Raw genomic sequence first — 22037 nt, 5'->3', positions numbered from 1 at the left:
CCTATAAACACTTCGGTGTTCATATACTAAATACATCTTCCTGGAACATCCATGTCGATTATATCACTAACAACGCTATTCGGTTATTAGGCTATCTCAGAAGAAACTTTTCCCTTGCCCCTGCTTCACCCAAACTTCTCGTATACAAAGCTTTAGTGCGCACCAAACTTGAATGTGCAGGCTCTATCTGGAACCTTGGCATATGCCTAGCATCATCCATTGAATCCATTCAAAATCACTCTGCACGTTTTATAGTTTCTAACTACCGCCATACAGCAAGCGTCACATCCATGAAAGCGCCTCTATATTTGCCCAACCTCTCCTTTCGTAGAAAAATTGCTCGCCTCTGCTTATTTCACAAGATTTATCACTGTAACCCAGCACTTCGAACCTCATTATTTTCCGAGCCATCATACATATCGCCGTGTACCTATCATCTACTAAAGGTAGGAATCCAATACTGCATCACCTCCACCTTTTATGCCTCCTTCCTACCCCTGGCCCCCGTCGACTGGAATCGCCTTCCGGCATCCGTAGTCTCACTTACTGACGCTGCTGATTTTAAAACCGCCATAACTGATGATCTTAGTAACGCTCCATAGCGATTTTTTTACCTAGTGTTTTGTTTTTTAGCGTTTTGTTTTCATTGTTCAATTTATATGGATGTATAATTCCACTGCTCTCTGTAATGCCTTCGGGCCCTGAGAGTATAATAAATGAAATGAAATTAAATATGATAAACGACGGATACTGTGGCAGGCGTCGATCCTGTACCTCTAGTCGTCAGGACAGGAACGCCCCTGCGGTAACTAATGCGACCACGACCTAGTTGCACATTTATTTTTAACAAAATACAGTAGCATGTCTCTGAAGATTTGTAATTACCACTCATCAAGGGCCCATCGGGTAAAATTAAAAAAAAAAGATGGAGTATGATGTTGTTTTTTAATTGCCACACAAGTATCGCAAAACTTTGACTTTTTCGATTTTGACGAAATTTCTGGGTGCAGTGCAGGAACCATTTTCAACAGTATAACAGTATTTAATTTTCCGAACGTTCACAAAGCATAAAACGCTCTACACAAAAAGTTTCAGCTTTATTATATAAATGTAAAGGCACTTAAAACTTTGCCGAAAAATGGTCTCATTATACAAGTTTTGGTCTAGAAGCCCAGTCTCATATTATTTCGCTTGAAATATATGCTCATATAAGTTAACTTTAACTAGTTCTGGCAGGGCGGTATGCGCGCATTAAGCATAAATATTTCGATAATGTACAAAGCTTCATTCTTTATTCCAACGGCCTTCAAATTTGCGTCATCGCTTAGTTGGGAAAATCGTTTTTCTCAACCTCGTCTCTAATACAATTTCTTTACGTATACAAATAAGCGTCTTGCAAAAGTGACGTCTGTCCCGTTGTGTGGACAGGTTTCGCTACCTCAGATAAACAATTTATTGAAAACAAAAAATAGGCATGACACCACCATGACCGTCCTTCTCTGCACACACCCTTATATGGCTACGGACTCCGCATTGGTTTAAATAGGTTTTCTTCTCATTTCTCGTTTTGTCGGAACGAAGTACTTTTGTTCGGTAGTAACCACTTCATAAGATATATAGTTGTGGACAACGCGCGCGTCGCACATGCCAGAGAAGGCCCTGTCCTCGCCTGGTTGCCAGTGATACCACCATACGGCTCTTGGATAAGCGGATAGAGGTAGCCTGTCGCGGACCTTGTTTTTTGTGATTCTTCGTGGGAGATATGCTAGTTTTGAAAGTCGTTCCCTGGGTTTGTTGTGTCATGTTGATTTTGGCACATGAGCTATTTGTTACACACAGCATCGTCATTGACCTCAGTTTTGCGCCTCAACGTCACCAAGAACATCATTATGAATGCGTTGAAGCGAAGTCCAAGCCAGTGTCCGTCGAAATCAGAGCCCATGCCGAGCAGAAAGCCCAAGCGTGAATTTACAATGACAAAAGCGCACATATGTCTACTAGTTGGTTTATTTCTGATCAGTTTCGTCATCTGCCCTGCGGAGACGCTGACAAAAGAGGCTACTGGAGCGTGCGCCACTATATCAAGAATAGATTCCGGTAATCCTGGTACGCTTTTTGTCGCGGGTGACGCGTGGTCAGTGGCTGACGAAACGGGGCGGCTTAAGAAATAGCGGTCTGAATGTCCGCTTCTTTCGTAATTTGACTGCCTCCAACAAAAAGCTGCTCTGGATGACGAAGACAAAGGCTTGTGAACAAGGGTACGCGTTTATATGGCAGGAAAACAGAACGGTGTTTGTACGAAAGGCGGAAGGCCAGCGCGTTATTAAGATTGAATCCGAGGATGATCTCGGCAAAATAATGTAAAATGGCTGACATAACATTCATGCCCCTTTACTGCAGCCAGGATACATTTAAACAGCTTCTGCAAGATAACGTATCGTTTCTTAAAAGACATTTTTCTATTTGTCATTTGAATGCTAGGAGTATTGTAAATAAACATGATGATGTTGCTATGTTTTTTAACTCTCTGAGTTACAGTTTCGACGTCTTGGATTTCACGGAAACTTGGGTCTCTAATACATGTGATCAGGTTAGTTTGGGGGCTATAAGAGCGAAGGCGTATTCAGATCTAATAAAAAAGGAGGGGGCGTTTCACTGTATTTTCGTAAAAGCATAGGGTATACTCGCATGTAACTAGGGACTACGAATCGATTGTTGCCATACGTGAAGGATCCGTAGTGGCTGCTCTATATCGTCCACCTTCTGGGGCGATATTCGAATTTATGAATTACGTAGTTAAACTTTTCGAGCATATTACCTCACTGAATTTAAGAATTATACTAATAGGGGACTTTAATATTGATCTGTCGGGCTCGCATCCGCTCTGCCGACAGTTCCTTGATACTATTGAATCGTTCGGGTGCAGTAACGTAATTACTGCGCCAACAAGAATAACTCGGGATAGTGCAACCATAATCGATTTATGTATCACAAGTGACCTTCCGAGTGAAACAATCTCTGGAATCTTTTCCTGTCCAGTCAGTAATCACTTACCTATATTTTGCATCCTTCCTCTTTAACGAAAACGAATAGACAAAAAGCACTCCGTAGCTGTCACAACTTGTAGGAGTATCAATGCTGCCAATATAACTAAGTTCTATAACCTTCTGTCAAAGATTAATTGGGATGACTTATACAGTGAAACCGATCCAAGTATATGCTACGACATTTTCATAACTAGGATTAAAGAATATTATGACGAAGCGTTTCCCTTGCGAAATGTTAGAAAACAGAAAAAAATAAGAAAACCATGGATCACTCATGATATGTAGAGAAGAATAAAACGGCGAGATGAACTCTATGATACTTTTATCAAAACAAGAGATGAGTCGGTGTTACGCGAATATAAAAAGATAAGGAATAAGCTAAACGCAGACATTAGGAAAGCACGCAAGCAGTATTACGGCGATAAATTCGCGTCCGTTTATAATGATCCTAAAAAAGTATGGAACACTGTGAGGTGTCTTACTTCCCAGTCCCACAACATACTTCCAAATGAACTGGTAATTGATGGTATCTCATATTCGAATTCCTTCCTTGCTAACAAGTTTCACTTCTTAAGTTGCAGCGCCTGCCCCACGACATCCGTATCAAGTAATAGCTTTGAGCCTTATATGTCGCCAGCTGCAAATGCAAATTCAGTTTTCCTCTGCCCTGTGACGGAGGCAGAGATAACGAGACTCCTCCAGAATTTAAGTAATAACACAGCGGCCGGATCAGATGACATAAAAGCGGCTCCGATTAAGGCAATTAGGCACTTTATAAGCTCCCCTCTAGAACATATCTGTAACACATCGTTATTGACTGGTATATTTCCGGAAAAAATGAAACTTGCCAGAGTTTGCGTTATACATAAAGGTGGCCCACGCAATAATATAAACAACTATAGGCCGATTTCTGTGCTACCTTTATTCTCAAAACTTCTAGAGCAGGTAATCAACGTTAGGCTTTCTAGTTACCTTGAAAAAAAATAACAAAATTGTAAAGCAACAGTATGGCTTCCAGAAAAACAAATCCACGGAAAAAGCCTCGCTATATATCAAAGATAAGCTAATTAATAGTTTTGAAACTCAATTATATACAGTAGGAATTTTTTGGGGATTTTCGCGAGGCATTTTATTCGATTAAACATGACATTCTTCTAAAAAAGCTGACGCACTATGGCATAAGGGGCATCACTTGGAACCTAATTCATAGCTATTTATCTGGACGATCACAATATGTAAAAATCAATGAGTATGAATCGCAACTAATGAAAAAAAATTATGGTGTGCCTCAGGGGTCAATTCTGGGACCATTACTTTTTTGTTGTACATAAATGACATAGTAAACATTCCGCAAACTCCAGATATTATACTTTATGCAGACGACACCAATGTGTTTTTTTACTGATAAGGATCTTAGTGTAATAGAAGGTTTATCAAACATTTGGTTACGCGAACTTGCGCTGTGGCTAGAGTCTAGTCAAATAGAATTGAATATTAACACAACAAAATATGTTATCTTCAAGCTTGTGCATAAGCAACTCTGTAGTAACTTCTCGGTACAATTTAGAAACTCAGAATTAGAAAGAGTGTCCTCCTTAAGATGTTTAGGTGTCTGGTTCGAAGAAACCTTAAGCTGGACAGATCACATCAATCATATTCGCTCTAGCATATCCAGATCTATTGGAATCTTTTATAAACTTAAACATCTCCTTCCCTGTTGGCTTAAGTGCCAACTCTACTACAGTCTTGTGCAATCTCATTTACATTATTGCTTACTAGTTTGGGGAACTACAACAAAAACAAATCTAGACAGACTATTCGGCCTACAAAAAAACGCTGTTCGTTGCATCGAAAACCTTCACTATACCGATCATTCGGCCCCATATTTTGTCAAATACCGAATTTTAAATATCCATCAGCTCTTTCTTTTAAAACTAGCGATGATAATTATATATAGTATAGCAGTGTCCAAAATGAATATTGTGACATCTACCACCCTAAAACAACACAATATAATTTAAGAAATGAAATATACACAAAGCCCAAAATACGGACGAATTATGGCTCCCAAGTTCTAGCGTATAAAATACCACAGCTTTTGAACGATCATCCAAGTGTTTTTGAATTAATGAGGAATGCTACTTCCCTTCTTGCCTTCAAAGGTAACATGAAACGTTATATTTTACAAAAGGAAATTGCGTTTTGGTTATGCATTGGGTTGAATAGCGTATAATCAGCTCTGATCATCGTTATTTGTGTTAATTCGCTTGAAAGCTCATTGCTCCTGCCAGTTTGACTTCAATAATTCATTATTCTGTAGAAGAATTGTTTCGTTTTTCGTTTCGCACAGTGACACATTGTTTGATAAGATATACTGTCGTATTTTCTTGTGTTCATTTCTAGTCTGTTTTGATTCTTTGCTGAGCAATGTACAGGGTGGTGGGGCCTCGTCAGGTAAATCTGTTTAATTTTTGCTCTCCACCTGAGACTCAAGGAGTTCAAATAAAGATTATTATTAGTATTATTATAAGACTTTATCTGGTCGATCGCATCGCGGTGTTCGCCATGTTGCGTGTCCACACCTATATACACGTATCTTACACCGTGATATTAACTCAACTTTGCCAAAATCTCGTTTAGTTCATGATATGCAGCAAGAATTAAAGAGGTGGTTCTTTGAAGGGGCTGTCTACGAGATGGACCAATCAATCGGTCTGGTTATTGAGGCACTCCACAAAAGGAATATGCTGGAAAACAGCATCGTCATCTTCAGCACCGACAACGGAGGCCTTCCCACGGGTCTTGGATCCAACTACGGTTTCAACTGGCCTCTGAGGGGCTTCAAGGCTACCTTGTGGGAAGGAGGCGTGCGGGGAGCCGCTTTTATCTGGAGCCCTCTGTTGCGGAGGTCAGGTCGCATCTCGAGCCAGATGATGCACATTACCGACTGGTTGCCCACTCTGTATTCTGCAGCCGGTAAGTTTGATTTTCGACGAAAGCCTCTCTCATTACGCGAAGAAACGTCGGCGTTGTCCCCGAAAGATTGCCATAAATGTACGTGATCAAGCATTTGCCTGAGAAATAAAACACAAAGAAAAGCAGAACAACGCAGATGCTTCGTCACGTAAGCCGGCAAGCTTCTCCGTGTCTGCGCAGTGGGGAGCCTGGTGTCACCGTTGGAGCGAAAGCAAGACGTGCCTCGCTGCTTGTGGGAATGCGCTGCGTGAAGGAATGCTTGCGCATTCCTACACGTAAGCAGTTTTAAGTATCTTCGGCGAGTTTTTTGTTGGAGTTCTTGAAACAATATGGAAGTAGTAGTCAAACAAGGGATGAGATCGGATGGGGTCAAAGCGCAAAAAATAGAAAGCAAATCTAGGCGTTTAAATATCCGTACAGAGCGCATTTCTTCCTACTTACCATATCTGTAGTTTTTATTGTACTACTGATTTTCGGTTGTGAGAAAACGTTTTCCTTTAAAGTTTGAGTTTAAGACGCCATCTTCTTTTCTGTCACAGCTATCTTAGGTCCCACCCGGTAGCAGGGTTTGGCGTGCACTTCATTGTATTAGTTTCATGGAGGCTAAAACTAAATATCAATGGCTGGTTTAAACCCAGCGAAATTGGCTGTGTAAAAACAAAACTACCTTCGCAACATGGCGCCCCTCGTGTTGAAAGTGTGCGTGGCGATTAAGGGTAATAGCCAATGAGAGATTGGCCCTTTTACTAGAAAGTTGTGTTCTCATATTTTTGTTCCCTCACTGATTCATTTTATTTAATTCCCTAAACGCGATAGCCATATTTGTTGTATATAGTAAAGACGAGTTAGGAGATAACATTAAAATTTACAAACAAATGAAATAACCGGAACGCAAAATGAATGGCCACAAAGTTTGCGAAGAGGCGTCAGTTGCCAAAAACAGTTGTAAAAAAAGGAAAATCATCAAGCTTCATAATTTTATTTTAGCTTGACATTTCACGAATCTTTTGTGTAGTAAGAATGTCTTTTTTGCGAAGCATTTTCCTTTACTTCATACAATTCCAGTTCAAAGGACATGAAGTTTAAATAATAGCAATAGAGAAATCAAATTGGATCATTTCGGAATATTTCACAATCCGTGCATTGCCACGGGAAATGTTTTAAGTGCATGTGCTGTTGCTAACTTCAAAAATTATATGCTGCGCTATCCAAGTCGCACTTGCAAAAACGCAGCTCTGTAAACAACTTTACTTGGAAGAAAAGTGTTCAGCAGCAAGGTCATGACAATAAACGTCTTTAAAGTTATCCTCACGCTAGCGTTCCTTTAAGGAACCTCTAATATCTTTGATATTTTCATCCTTTCAGGAGGAGATGTGTCAAGGCTAGGTGTCATTGACGGAATAGACATGTGGGAAGCGCTTTGTGAGGACCTGCCTTCTCCGCGCCATGAGATCCTTCTCAACATTGACTCGGCCGCTAATTCCTCGGCGTTAATCGTGGGAAATCGTAAGGTGTTTCTCACCTCCACCTTCCCTGACGAATTAAGATATCATCGCAGCGAAGTTCCAGGAGGCACACGACCCGTTGAAGGCCTGGACGAAATGATGCTGAAGTCTCGCACCGGAACAGTGCTCAGGGACTTCTACAAGGTTGAGAAACTGTCAATTAGGCCTAATTGGCGTCAAGAGGTAGTGGTGAACTGCTCTCAGTACAACCCGGGAAGCAATTTCGTCGCCAACAGTTCCCCCTACTACTTCGACATTCAACGGGATCCCTGTGAGCTTGAAAATTTGGCAGCTGTCAATGCGACGGTAAGATAAGTCATAAGGAATGTAAAAAAATAGACGGCGAATGGACTGCCGTGGACTTACGCCTTATGCAGTATACAACGCAGCTGATTTCTTACTCATTTATTTGATGCGTTTCTCTGCCATATCTTTAAAAAATTAGGTTTTGTTCCGATTTTATTTTAAATGTTTATATATGCGAGCCTGTTATGAGCGTAATCTAAGTTATATTAGATAAATAATACAAAAAGAAGTGGCACAATTTGTTATATACATATTTTAATCAGGAAAAATACATTATGTCTTACACGAAGGCTAAGCTAATTGAAGTGTCTGGAAAGGAAGAGTTAGAGAAAAACATAGGGCAAGGTGTGATCTGCTTAGCAGACCATCCGGCCTGGAATGCTCTCTGTTTTTTTCCATAAAAGAGCATTTTGGAATACGCCAGACATACTTCTCTTTAAAATTTTAAACCTTTCGCTTTAAACACAGGGATTGAACAGGGTGTCTTCCTGTAGAACGTACAAAGCCATAACATACTAAAATTAAGCGAATTGTAAGCGCCAAGGGAGATGCTGTTGTTAATTCCTGCATTAATGTGGCGATTTGGGCACGTTGGTACATGATCGTAGACAGGCACCGAAAAACACAAGGACAGGAAAGGACGTAAACACAGTAAGCGCCAGTGTTTACGTCTGTTCTTGTCCTTGTGTTTTTCGGCGCCTGTCTATGAACGATGTTGAATCCTCGTCACGAAATGATTTGTTCCGAGCGTGATCTTCAGTACCCGTCTGCTGCACATTTATCTGCTTAGGACTCATATAATCAGTGGCGTAGCCAGGATCTTATTTCGGAGGGCGGGGGGGGGGGGGGGGGGGGGGTTACAGCTTCCTCCTCCCGCTCCAAGATACTGACCCCCCGACACTGTCTTTTTGTCTCCGCGTCAAGACGAGTGCTCAAAGCGAACAGTTAGCTTCATTCGCCAAGAGCATTCCGTTTTCTTTAGCTTACTTTGAGATAGCTGCGACACCCTGGATATGCTTTGAAAGACGATTTCTTCTACTAACGTAGATTAATTTGACGACGTTGCAAGCGGGGACCGCTTTTCAGGTCTTGACCGTAGAGTGAAGCCACGGCTTGCGAGTCCCGCAATATAAAATGAAAGGTGGAGAGGGTGACTTTTCCATTTCTTTTTTATTAAGGGCAAAAGGGGAACAGTTTGCGAAAAAATGCGCCAGGAATTCACAACCTTTGTCGGTCCATACTGCGCCTTAGCCGTTAAGGCATTGCACCGGACTGAGAGAGCTTGCGGGTTGAATTACCGCTCCTGGCCCAATTTCGCGACAGCTCTTTTCCTTTCGGCTCTCTTTTTGCGTCGCGCAAAAAAATATTACCCTCCCCTCCAGTCCTCATTTTCTTTGTTACTCGTGGCTGTACTTGTCAATCATCACCCTTCTTATTAGACTATATACACTGCAATATCCACGAACCACATAAAAAAGAATTGATTTCGCTAGGTGGTGTACAGCGAAAGGAACTCCGATCGCCGTCGGCAAGCAAACTAGAGGCGCGTGTCTGTGAGTGCATGTGCGCGGGCCATGGGGGAAGCTCCGCCGGAGCAGATCCCGCGCCCGTGCGTGCGTTACTGCGCGGAAAGGTACGCTGCTCTTCGGCGTGCTAACTTTCGCGCTAATGCTTCGGCCAATCAGACTCTGTCTTTGGATCTTCGGATTTTTGGGTATGGCTTTGTTTCTCCCGCTGTCGCTCCTCCTTTCCTGTCCGGAGCCGCTGGAGAGGCATCTGGAGAGGGCTCCAGGCTTTTTAGATCCAACGGACGCACCGCTCATCGCAGCTTCGGTAGAGATTCTAAACCACTCTGTGCTGACGCAAGGTTCTTCAAGGATGGCTTCAGCGAAGCGGCCAAAGGTAATGCTGGACCATTTTTTCAGAAGAGAAAGTGGTTCTGCTACTCTCGATGCTCCTACGTCCACAGCAGAAATAATGACCCACAAAGCAGCGTGTCCTAAATCCACCTTTTGCGATGACGTCGTGGGCGAGGCACGCAATGTTTCCAATAATGACATTGGACTGTGCGTCCTGACCGGTCCAAAACGTCAGAAGATCAAGGACGACGAGAAAAGGCGCTGATTGCTCATGAACCCCTGGAAGCCTGGCAGGAAGTATTGTTTCCCTACACTGGGAAAACTCAAGCCGAAATTCCAGACTCAATGGACAGAAGAGTACCCCTGGTTGGTATACTCGAGGTGCCAAGGTTTGTGTCCTCTTTGGGCAGGAATGTTCGGGAAAAGGGAGCCACGAGAAACTCGGCGGCTCGGTGCTCACTTCCTTTGTGAGTTGAACGAGTGCATTAGAGACCTTCAAAGCATACAGCGAGTCCAAACACAACAAGACGGCCGATCTCGACGCCGACAAATTAATACAAGCCGTGGAAGGAGAGTCAGTCAGAAGAAATATGAAATTTTCTGCACGGCGTGCAGAGGCACACCAACCAGAAGAAGCTAATGCCAATTATAAAAGTATTATTTTGCGGGAGGCAAGGCATAGCGATAAGAGGACACCGTGACGCCGGACCGCTCGCTCTGGAGAACCCTCTCGAAAATTACGGCAACTCTCTTTCATTGGTGTGCTTGAAAATTCGCAGCGGGGACGACCGCCCCAGAGATCACCTGGAGACAGCACCAGGAAACACGGCGTACCTGAGCCCACAAATACAAAACGATATCTCGCTGGCGAGCAGCACGCTGGTTCAGCAGACTATCGTAAGTCGAGTAAAAAGTGCGAAGTGCTTCTCTTTGCTTGCGGACAAAACAACAGACATTTTGGTTAAGAAATCTTAATAATATTGTTTGTACTTCATTTCCAACTAAAGAGCTCTCCGGCACGCATCTCTTAAACAATGTAGAACTACCGACTGAAATTGCTCTAGCGAAAGCCATCAGGAAAGTTTGGTGCAGCACGAGTCACGCAAGATATAGCACTTATAATTTTTAAGTAAAAAAGTAGCCAACGGTCAGTGCAGGAGGGTACGTAGTAGGTAAGGGCGACGACGAAAAATACAAAAAAAAAAAAGCTTTCAAATATTCCCGGGTTTTTTGCTTGCTTCGCTGTAAACTAAGTCCAAAAGCGATGAAACGGCATGTCTTCCCTCTAGGCGTACGGTCCGATACCCAACAGTGGACACTGTTACAACCGCCATATTCCGCCGAGGAACGTATCCTTTGCCGGTTACCAGTGACGAGTCGGTGGGCATTCAATGCTCAGCTTCCACCGGCGTAGAGAACGAGAAAGAGCCCCGAATACAAGGCAAAGTCAAATGCAGGGCAAAGTAACTAAACTTCTGGCCATGTTACGAAAATCGACAACACAAGGGAATAAATTAAGAACCTACAACGTGAATACAAACGAGAGAGATTAACAAAACGCCTTTGAGACTCGCTACGAAAGCAAGTTCACGAAGTCCAATATTCACCGGGACCCGTGCAATGGTCCGCAATCTCCTCCCAATGAGTCTTCTGAGGTCCGAAGGGGCGACGCCGTCGAAAGCATTTTGACGCGCTGGTCACAGCACAGCCCCGGCAGTCGTCGTGCTTGCCCGGTCGAAACGCGTTGGCCGCGTAGTCTTCCGCGCCCAACGCGTTTCGAGCACGAGATTTGCGAGACGCCCGCAGCTCCTATTCTCGCGGCGCCTTCGTCGCCGCCGCCACGGTGAAGCTCTTCGTCGCTACCCCGGTGGAAGACAACACATTTTTTCCTCACGTGGTTGCAGAAGGAGGCGGAAGAGAGTGAAATCCGCATGCAGCGGGTTTTGTTTTTACTTTACGGTCAGCGCACCGAAGGCTACGTTAGCTCCTCGGTGCACGATCTTTTTCGTTGTCTTCGTCGACGGCGCGCCGATCGTTTTCTCGAGATAGCTATAAGATGACGCAATTCTACCAGCTGGGTGGCAGGGGCTTGCTGTACAGAATGCTCGGTAGCTACTAGAGTCATTATATGCATTTCAGTGTAAACATTGAAAGAAAGCGTAAGTCTGTTGTAAATCTTGTAAAATTGACGATGGGGTACGCTTTTCTGGAACCGAGCAGATGTCTGTCTGTGTGCGGTACCTGCTGGACGACAAGCTACAAAAAGACTTCCTGGCATTCGTAGAGGTGACAAATCTGCCTGGACAAAAACTCTCTTCGACCCTTATGGCGTTTCTTAGGGACAAAGGTTTCGACGCCACCTATTTGTGCGGCCGAGGATATGATGGTGTGGCCAAAATGTCCGGCCGCCTAACGGGGTCCACTGTGATCCAACGGGAGCACCCCGCGGAGCTCTCCATATGCACTGCGCAAATCACTCGCTCAACGTGGCGCTTTGGTGTTCGTGCAGTGTCGTCAAGATGCGTAACGCGTTGAGTGTGGTGCAGGAAGTCTGTGTGTTATTTAGAAGATCTGCTCGTAGGTCAGCAATGCTCAAGGAAAATATGAGGGAGCTGCACCCTGAAACGACGAAGCGGCGACTTTTAGCGCTGTGTAAAACCCGTTGAGTTTAACGCCACGAGGCCGTTCAAACATTTGTCAAGCTCTACGAAGCTGTTGTGTTGTCACTTGAGATTCTGCAGCATAACGCTGGTGGTGACGAGGCGTCTGCAAATGCCCATCAATTACTGGCATGTATTGTGACGCCAACGTTTATTGTCAGCAATAACATCATCGCGGAGGTGCTTTTCGTTGACGTTGTCGCTCTCCAGGCAGCTCCAAACAACCACGCTCGACGTAAGCGGCGCCATCAGTCATGTCGATAACGTCGAGGCCGCTGTGCAAGAGCTACGTCAATCCTGCTTTTCCGCGGTAGTCCAAGCCACCGTAAGCATGGCCGAGGCAGCAAATGTGGAGATTCGAATGCTGCGAATCACGAGCCGGCAGCGCGTCCGCCAGAACAGTCCGGCTACCGACGCGGAGGACTATTTTAAACTTTCACTTTTCCTTCCCTTCGTGAATCACGTGATCACCCAGTTAGACGAACGGTTGAAAAAGCAGCAGAGCAGTTTGGAATTGCTTTCTTCTCCTTTACCAGAAAAACCCTCTTGCGTTGTCGATCCTCCTGACGCTGAGCTGGTTTCAGCCGTGTGCTTGAGCCTTGTTTCGATTTCGGAAATGCAAGGGGAACTGCTTGTATGGGCGGCTAAGTGCAGGAGGACGAAAAACAAAACGCCCGCCAGATGTGCGTCACAGGCTGTCGCACTTTTCCGGAGGTTTTGTTTCCAAACGTTCACCGTCTCCTTAAAATTCTCGCAACTTTGCCTGTAACTACAACAGAAGCGGAGCGCTCGTTCTCCTCTCTGCGTCACTTGAAGACGTATTTGAGGTCTTCGACTTCAAACCACGGATTGCTAGAACTGGCTCTCCTGAATGTGCATCGAAACATTGAGGTCCGTGAACTGTTGTTCAATCTTCAAAAATCAAGTTTAGGGGTTTTCACACGCCGAACAAAGGCTTGGCCGAATAGGACCTCCACGGATTAGCTTAGACCACCAGGGATTTTTACCGTACGGTGAAATGCTGTACACACTGTCCATTTTGGTTTTACCCAGGTGAATCGAACCTGCGACGTCGTGTCAAATACGTCATTCGATGTAACGACTGTATACAGCATCTGTAAATTATGATATAGAATTACGCCCTGTCCAAAGCAGTGATAGCTGTTCAAGACCTTATATTTAATTAATTTCTAATCATTTGTATTGATAGTACTTATTTTTTTATTTCACATATAGTGCATTGAGTGCATGTATATTTTTTTCACATATTCATTTATTTATTTGAGAATACTGCTGGCCAACTTTTGAGGGCCAAGGCATGATAAGACAACATCAGAAACCATCAATGAGTCGAATGAACACAACAATTAACAAGTGGCTTAGTAATTGGTGACAAAAAATGTATCAACTGCACTCGCAAATAAAGCGGTAGAGGCAATCGGGGTCACACTTGGGGGTAACTCATTCCACTCGCAAACAGAACGAGGAAAAAAGGAGTATTTAAAAACATACCTTTACAGCTGAACTCAAGCAGCAAATCTGGTGCTTCTGCCTCGCATCCCGACTCGCGTTATACTGCAAATAATCATCAAACTTTAAACCAGCTTTATAATAAGTTATATTATGAAAAAATCTCAAACGCTTTACTTTCCTTCGACATGATAGTATAGACACTCTGGAGGCGGTGTACAACGGCGACACGTCTGAATCTTTGCCGTGTCGGCTGTAAATGAACCTAAGAGGTTTTCTTTAAGGCCTTCCAATTGGTCAATCAGCGATTGCGAGTGCGGGTCCCATACAGTGTCAGCATATTCCAGCAAAGGACGAATCAGCCATTTATAGGCGGTCAGCTTTGTCGCAGGAGTGCAGTGACACATTTTCCTACGTAGCGACCCCAGTTTACTTGAAGCTTTTGTAATAATCTGTTCAGTATGACTATCCTAACTTAAGATGGAAGTGATAGTAACACCCAGACACTTGTATTCATTACCTACTTCTAAGGCATTTGAATAAATCGAAAATAAAAAAGATAGGCACTTTCTTTAGCGCAACGTACATCTTCACATATTTCTTGACATTCGGATTCCTTCGCCATTTTTGATTCCACAAAGAAATCGATTTAACACTCTCTCCTAAGCATTCTTGGTTAGATACACAAGATATATTTGAAAACAATACACAATCATCAGCAAAAAAGTCGGTACTGTATCGAGGGATTATCAACTCGCAGTTCATTGATAAAAAAAAAAAGAGTCACGGTCCGAGTACCGAGCCCTGGGGCATTCCAGAAAGAAACGGTAACTTTTTTGATTCAGCATTGCCCACACACACAAACTGTTTACGATTTGTACGGTACGACTCTATGAACATCAGTAGGCGATCGTTGCCGAACACTTGCTTCAATTGACGCAGTAATTTGCGATGCGAAACCCTCTTGAATACCTTTGAAAATTTTAAGAAGACAGTGTCTACTTGACCATTGTTATCAATCACTCAACCAAAATTGTAGACCGAATAAAGCAGTTGTGTCATTGTCGAAAAGCCTATTCGGAGCCCGTATTGATAATTTACTAAGAGTGTTTCATGTCAGTAACGATTCAAGAACGTTACTACATGTACTCAACATTGACACTAGTCTGTTATTGCAAACACTTTATTTTCTCAACTTTTAGATATATGGACCAACCTTGACTACTTTCCAAACTTGAGGCACGTCACAAGTTTTTAAACTGCGAGAGTTAATGCCGTAAATAAACGTGGAACACCATTCAGCGTACCCTCGTAAGAAAGCGTTAGGAATTCTATTTTACTAGAATGGAAAGTTGAGCTAGTTGGTAATAATCCATACTGAAAAACAGCGCGAATAACACACGGACAGCGCCTCGTCCTGTGTGTTCTCTTCTCTTTGTTCGTGTGTTATGCACGTTGTTTTTTTAATAAGGAATTCCATTTGGGCCACTCGACTTTCCAGTGTCTTATTGCAAAAGACTGCTAAAAGTACCGCTTGTAGAAACCAGAAAGTCACTGATTCCACAACTGTCATCATTAAATGAAGGTAGCATACAGTTATCAAAGGTGGAGACAGAAGAGAAAAAATAATTAAGCTCACTTGCGATGCTCGCTTCATCGGAAAACGTCTGCCCGCTGTGAATAAGCTCCTTAATCATCATCACACTTTCTTTTTTGTTATATTAGCCTAGAACTTTCTTGAATTTTCTATGAGGGAGTTGTGCATCGTGACATTAAAGCATTGATATTCAGATGTGCGCACAAGGGTGCCTAGCTCTTGGCGAAGAGGAGGAAGCATTAATTTTGAATTTGGTAGGAACCTATCTACTCGTTTTATCTTGCGTTTTAAATATAAAACGTTGCGCGTCACCCATGGATTGTGCCTGTTCCTTTTTGCCGGTCGCTCTGGAATAAACTTATCAATTCATGTAAGGATGACTTGCTTAAAAAAGAGCCAAAGCTTATCTACTGAGTCCGGGTTCGCATTGTAGAACACAGGAAATCTGTCTAGAGCTACCTCCAAGAAATCTATAATATCGATATCATTCACCCTGTTGAAATCACGATAAAATTTTGCTTCAATTTTATTTTGCGCATGCTGCGGTGCAGATAGGTCACATACGACTACTGCATGGTCAGATATGCCATCCGCGATTGATACATCAAGAATACTGATTGTAACAACTTCAGATGAAAGTACGAGATCAAGCAAGGATTCCCTACCATTTGACACACGTGTGGCACTCTTGACCTCTTGACTTAAATTATTACTAAAGGAAATATCAACAGGAAGCCTAGACTGATTGGATACCCCATTGATCATCACGCAATTCCAATCTGTATCTGGCATATTAAAATTATCGGCCATTACTATACGTGAAGATTGCTTGGTTTTAGTTAGAAGAAACACGAATAAGCTCTGTAGGACATCAATACTGGCCTGAGGACATCTATAGTATACTGCTCCTACAAGTATTCATTGGCAACCAAAGCGTATAGAGGCTAAGAATATTTCACAGTCCTGGCGCTATTCCAGACTGTTACTTCAATAAATTATCCTTTTGCTGCATTCATTTCTGCTTGGAGTGCGCGATTTACCATGCTCCCGGGAGGAAAGGGGGGGGGGGGGGTTGTAACTTTTCAATGGTATATTTTTTACCGTTTATGAACTCGCCAAGGAAGGCTCGTAGCCCCGTCAAATTGTTGAAAACTAAGTTTTACTTCGGACTCCAGTATCATCATGTTAAACGAGTTGAAAACTGAATAACACATTACAATATAATTTTATATGGAACGCAAACACAGATAATTCAACAATGTAATTTTAAATATTGATGTCGGTGCGCTAGCGCGGACGGGCACGTACCCTAAATACGTTGCTGAGGAATTGGTGTCTGTAGAACTTCGAAAAGATATCATTTCAAAACTTCCTTGCTCCAAGAACCGTTTAAGGTATTTCTATAATGTGACTATAGAAATGTTATTTACGTTCAAAACGTAATATTTTTCTTTTATACTGAATAACTTTTAAGCAAAGCTTTAACTTGTACCGCAGTCAGACCGGCTCGGTTGAAAAGCTGGAAAGGGTTCGGCCGTGCAACCACTACAAGCGCGGCATGGTTACGGATTGGTAACAAGTTCAAACTGCTGGCTCCACCTACACGTTGGCAAAGCTCTGATCTTTTTAATGTCAAGAAGCAAAACAAACAGCTGACCGTCTCGTCGGTCCTCTCATCGACCGAGCATGTTGTTACTTTTAGGCAATCTGGTTTCTATGGCACAACGCATTTCTTTAGAGCAAAGCTGAATGTGTCCCGGCGATGAGGGGCCGGGGAAATGGGAGGGGGGATACTGAGATGCTAGAGCTGTGGTGGGAGGTAGGGGGGGTTGCGTGAGGACTTCAGAACTGGTAAAAACGGAGAGCGCTAAGAGGCCCGCGTCGCGCGAAAGAGGAGTAAAAAGAGTGCGCTCTGGGCGCCTCTCCTTAGCTCTGCCGTGTGATCCCTTGATGCAAAAAATGGATATACGACGACTGGTTCAATGAGCACAAAGCTTCCACCGCACTGTCAACTTAAGGCTGGTATAGCTACTAATAGGTACTGTTGGCCCGAGCCGCCCGAGCTGCTCAAACGAGTCGGAAGTTGACTGCGAAAGAACACTCAATCGCCACACGTCGGCGATACTGTAGCCCTGCGCGGACAACAGTTTGATTATCCGCGTCCGTTCCGCATCCGCAGACTTTGTATCCGTATCCGAGCCGCATCCGCAAAATGTTGAACCACATCCGACTCAGTCCAGGCATTCATTGTATATCATAACATCAAGCGTGAGTGAAGAACAAAAATACTAATAGCACTTTTTAGGTTGTTTGCTTATCTTTGCACAAAGAAATCGTCTGATCTCCATACAAAGGGGATGTCATTTTATCATTATCAGTTTCATTGCATTCATATTAAAAGCGATCAGCCTTCCCGAGGCACTGCGCGTCGAAGGTAAAATGATCTCAGTTATGTGACCGTCCTCGGAGTCTGCGACACTGCCCAGAAGAAGCGTACAAAAAGGATATATATTTTTTTCTACTTTGTAACATATATTTTATGCAGACGCGTACTTTTGAAACATAAAATTTAAGAAGGCGTTCTAAATTAGGGCATTTTGGTTCTGTCAAACAATTGAAAAGTAAGAGAGATTGATATTCGTTCGGCTACGACGCCCTGGCGTCGTAGTTGGACGGATATGAACTATCAGACTTTTTGACTAGGACTCTGAGCATACAAAAAAGAAACACACAGGCAGTTTATGGGCTGCCTATGTACGTGCGCTGCTGATTCTGAAGCTTTACGAACCGTGGCGCCACAAGGTCGCGCTCGCGGTCGAGGCACTTTTGTTCTTGGAATCATGGCCACACTACTTTGCGGAAAGGGGGAGGTTTCTTCTACTTTGTCGTGACTTCTACGTTTGAGGTTTTCCTTGCCTGGAGAAAATTTTCGCTCTTTCTTACCAATGAACTAGCTTTCTCGAGACGATTAAAGCCCTGCATTCTTTACTTTTTCTATAGATAACATTTTTGGAGAGAGGCAACGCTTTGGCTGAAGCGACCTTCAGTGAGAGTCAGATCTTTCCTAGGATTCCTATCGTTTCTTCGAAGCGCGTTTTGTAAAAAAACGTTTTGCGAACAAATTTTCATGAACATAAATTTCGTGGACACACGCTTTGTCGACGCTGTGCGTTTTGTGGGCACATGCGGCTAAGATGTTTTGTCGACAACGCATTTCTTCACTAAGCCGCTAAAAGCTAGCGTGCGATTCACTAAGACGTGCTTAACCAAACCGTGCCCTCCTCCCCCCTGTAATCCAGGCGAGACGCAAAAAGTTTGTTTCAAAAATAGCAGGGTTGTGTGCGACGAAACGTCTTAGGTTTTTGGGTGCAAAAACACGAGAAGCTTTTCGAACATGTCGCATGTTGACGAAACGATCTGTACATGGAACGTCAGTCGGCGAACTGAATGCCACAGGGCAGAAATTTAGATCAGGATCCGCTAATATCCGCATTAACAGCCCCTGACATCCGCATCCCATCAGCAATCCGTCAAAATTTGTCTAATTTTTATCCGCATCCGCCCGTTTGCTTCCGAAATCCGCGGGTAATCCGAGGATATGCAGGGCCCGATACAGCACGCGAAATTCCAGATGTGAAGTACGGAAGCAATACGAAAGATGCTCGCTTTTTTTAGTATGTCAAAATGGTGAAAAGGGAGGCAGGAGACCCGATTGGTACGGGTTGAAAGCGGTCTCAGGCTTCTTAGTCGACCCCTCCCCCTCTTGGCTACGCCACTGAATATAGTAAGTAGCGAAACATATTGAAACATTACGATACACTGCTAACCGCGCTGACTTCATCCGAGAGTTGTGACTGTGATCAGCAAGTATCGAGCTTTTCCTAGGCAGACGCGCATCTTCATGCACTGATATATTACGTATATTCTTTACTGAGTTACATTTAATATATTCACCGCGGGCTAGCGTCGAGAGCATCCCCAAAAAACGTTTGCAAAATTTTTGACAAAAAAAAAAAAAAAAGAAAAAACTGGGCCTCCCCACACGCAGTTTCCGCCAAATTGTAGCCCTTCCGGCCAGGACCGGAGGCCAATTTGTTATAAGCAGCCGTTATCTTATCACATGTTTTAGGTGGTTTTTAAAAGTTTCAATAGCAAAATGCGGCCCGTACCCGGTCGTTGAGGCCATTCCATGCATTCCTGGGCTTCGACGGCCGTCATGTTTCCTATGCTTTTGTAGACTGAGGGAGGGAAGGAGATGAGAGCGCACGGGGATCTCAAAATGCCGAGCTCTGGTTGGACTGATTTGTTGACAGACCTGACGCTAATGACTTTCGTCGTCACTGCACTCATCGAACGTGCTCGAATGCGAGAGCCAAACGTCGGACGCCGGCGTTCTGACGCCTTTGACGCGTGCAGTGGAGATAAAGGCAGCTAGCTTTAGGTTCGCACATTAATCATACCAACAAAGAACTCGGCGTTCTGAGATCCCCCCATGCGCTGCCGTCTCCTTCTCTTCTTCAGTTTCTCGGCGCATTGGTAAATGTTGAAAGTAGCTTAATCATACAGAAAACAGCAAGCATTGAAGCTGAAATATGGTCCGGACCATTAGAGCCACATTTGTACGGAAATTGAGCTTTAGGCGATGCGTAGTTTGTTTCAGAGCGGAGCTCTTAGGCGCCCGTTTCCGGCTTGAGCAGCGTTGCCGTCGCCGTCGCCGTCGGCGTAACCGTGAGGTCACGTGACCCCCGTGAGGTCACGAGGGTCCCGTAACGTCACGATTACGCCGACGACGACGGCGACGCCTTCGCCACTTGTAGGGAAGGGTAGCAGGCAGTATGAGAAGGTGAGGAGGGGGAGAAGGGGTATACTAGGGTATACCTTCCCCTCAGTACCCTTCCCTCCTCCTCCTCAAGAGCTGCGCTCTAATTCGGCGTTACAAGGAGTTGTGAACGGCTTTCATTTTTTTTTTCAGTGAAGCTAACTCTGTATAGTGTTTTGTGTTTTTTTTTTTTTTTTCGGGGGCACTCTGGGCATTTTGCGACAGAATTTTCGCTCACACGGCATCGGTGTTTTTAGAATTTTACATTGAAAAGAAGTTTATACCGCTTATGGCTATTCCCAAATGTGCGCTTTCTATCGATGTTGTGCCCGTTACAAATTACCGTTACTTTCAATCCCTAACGAACATCAGTTTGGTTTCATTTAAGATTTTCTGGGTTCGGCAGCGCTAAACCGCAGCTACAGACTTCGACAGGAATTAAACTTTTGCACAAAATGCTTACTATAATTGTATGCTTAATTTGTGAAATATGATGGATATAGCGGGGTCCCGATGGGGCCTTGTCTCTTTAAACAAAGCACAAAACGTGATTAATTATACTCAAACGTGGTGAGCAATGACTTAAGTAGTTTATGGACAACAACATAAATAGTAACGAAATTACTTTACACAATGAGCGTTTCAGATTTAAACCAGCACGCTAGTTTTGTAAAGAAGAAAGAAACTAAAGTAATGCGCTACCACTGACGTCTCTACTTGTAATACGTTCCCGCCACACCAGTTGTTTAGAATAATAATATTACTGTATGTATGTTTGTACAGCTGGGAGTTAGTCAACCTCATTCGGCGTCTTGTGTTTTAGCTATAGATAAAAAAAACTACCAACTGGAGTACATCTGTTAGCCTGGTGTCTTTTAGGTGCACACCACGGAGTAGTGATACACGATTGCATGCCGGTACGGAGCTCATGCAAATCCAAATGGGCGAGACTGGGCATTGAACCCAGACTTTTTGTAGGAGGAGCTGTCGCTACACGTCCGCCGACTTGACTAACCCCCTATATTTCAGATCACGTATGAAATCACGTATAAAATGAAATTTCAAATCCCGGTTCCCTTTAGCAGGTCCTCCTGCTAAAGGAAGCCAAAATTTATATGAGGTCCTCTGTTGTCGTTTCGAGGAGTGTACAAACCCTTACGCATATGTGTTTTTGCAGGAAGTTGATGAGCTAAGGAAGAAGTTAGCAACCTACGAAGCAACCATGATTCCCCCCGCCAACAAACCGATGGATCCTAGAGGTCTGCCGAAATACAACCACGGATTGTGGGCGCCTTGGGAATGACATCCTTTTTCTTCTTTTTTTTTTACGAAGATGCAAGAAGCAAACTTCCCAATAACGTGATAATGTGCACTTTTTTTATTTGTGTCCTTGCCGTTGCTTTTGTAATAACGTTATTGAACTGAAATATTCGTTGATTTTTTTCTATTCTTAATGCACGAAATATACAATAAATTGTTCATCATGACAGTCGAGTTTTTGTTGGCAAGAAGGAATATTTTTATAACACGTGTACTGAACACTTCTTACTGTACTAATTTGTGCTGGATATACTTTTGGTCGCTTGGCGTTTTAATATTTTAGTATTAAGAGGAGCACTATCCTATTGACAAAGGTCATTTGAAATTGAAACGGGTTAAAAACCAATCGACCCGTTCGGATCAAGCGTGATTACGGGATACGGGTACCCGTTTAAAGCGTTTCCCGTTAAATGCGGTACCCGCTTGATATGGGCGCCCGTTCGACATGGCACGTGCCCACGGATTTGAACGGGCCCTT

General features: G+C 43.6%; 1 protein-coding gene across 1 annotated transcript in view; it reads left to right on the top strand.

Moving 5' to 3' along the window:
- LOC120845349 (arylsulfatase B-like) overlaps window positions 1–21542 on the top strand; it is a 75079-nt gene extending 53537 nt beyond the window's left edge. The window contains exons 7-9 of the mRNA XM_042292854.1: window positions 5730–6023; window positions 7389–7834; window positions 21417–21542. Coding sequence (XP_042148788.1) covers window positions 5730–6023; window positions 7389–7834; window positions 21417–21542 — 866 coding nt within the window. The remainder of the gene's footprint in view (window positions 1–5729; window positions 6024–7388; window positions 7835–21416) is intronic.
- Window positions 21543–22037: the final 495 nt, after the last annotated feature.

This window comes from Ixodes scapularis, unplaced genomic scaffold (genome assembly GCF_016920785.2).
Source record: "Ixodes scapularis isolate PalLabHiFi unplaced genomic scaffold, ASM1692078v2 PGA_scaffold3__209_contigs__length_174095766, whole genome shotgun sequence".
Taxonomy (NCBI): domain Eukaryota; kingdom Metazoa; phylum Arthropoda; class Arachnida; order Ixodida; family Ixodidae; genus Ixodes; species Ixodes scapularis.
The sequence above is the reverse complement of the archived record's forward strand: the minus strand, read 5'-3'. Positions and strand labels throughout refer to the sequence as shown.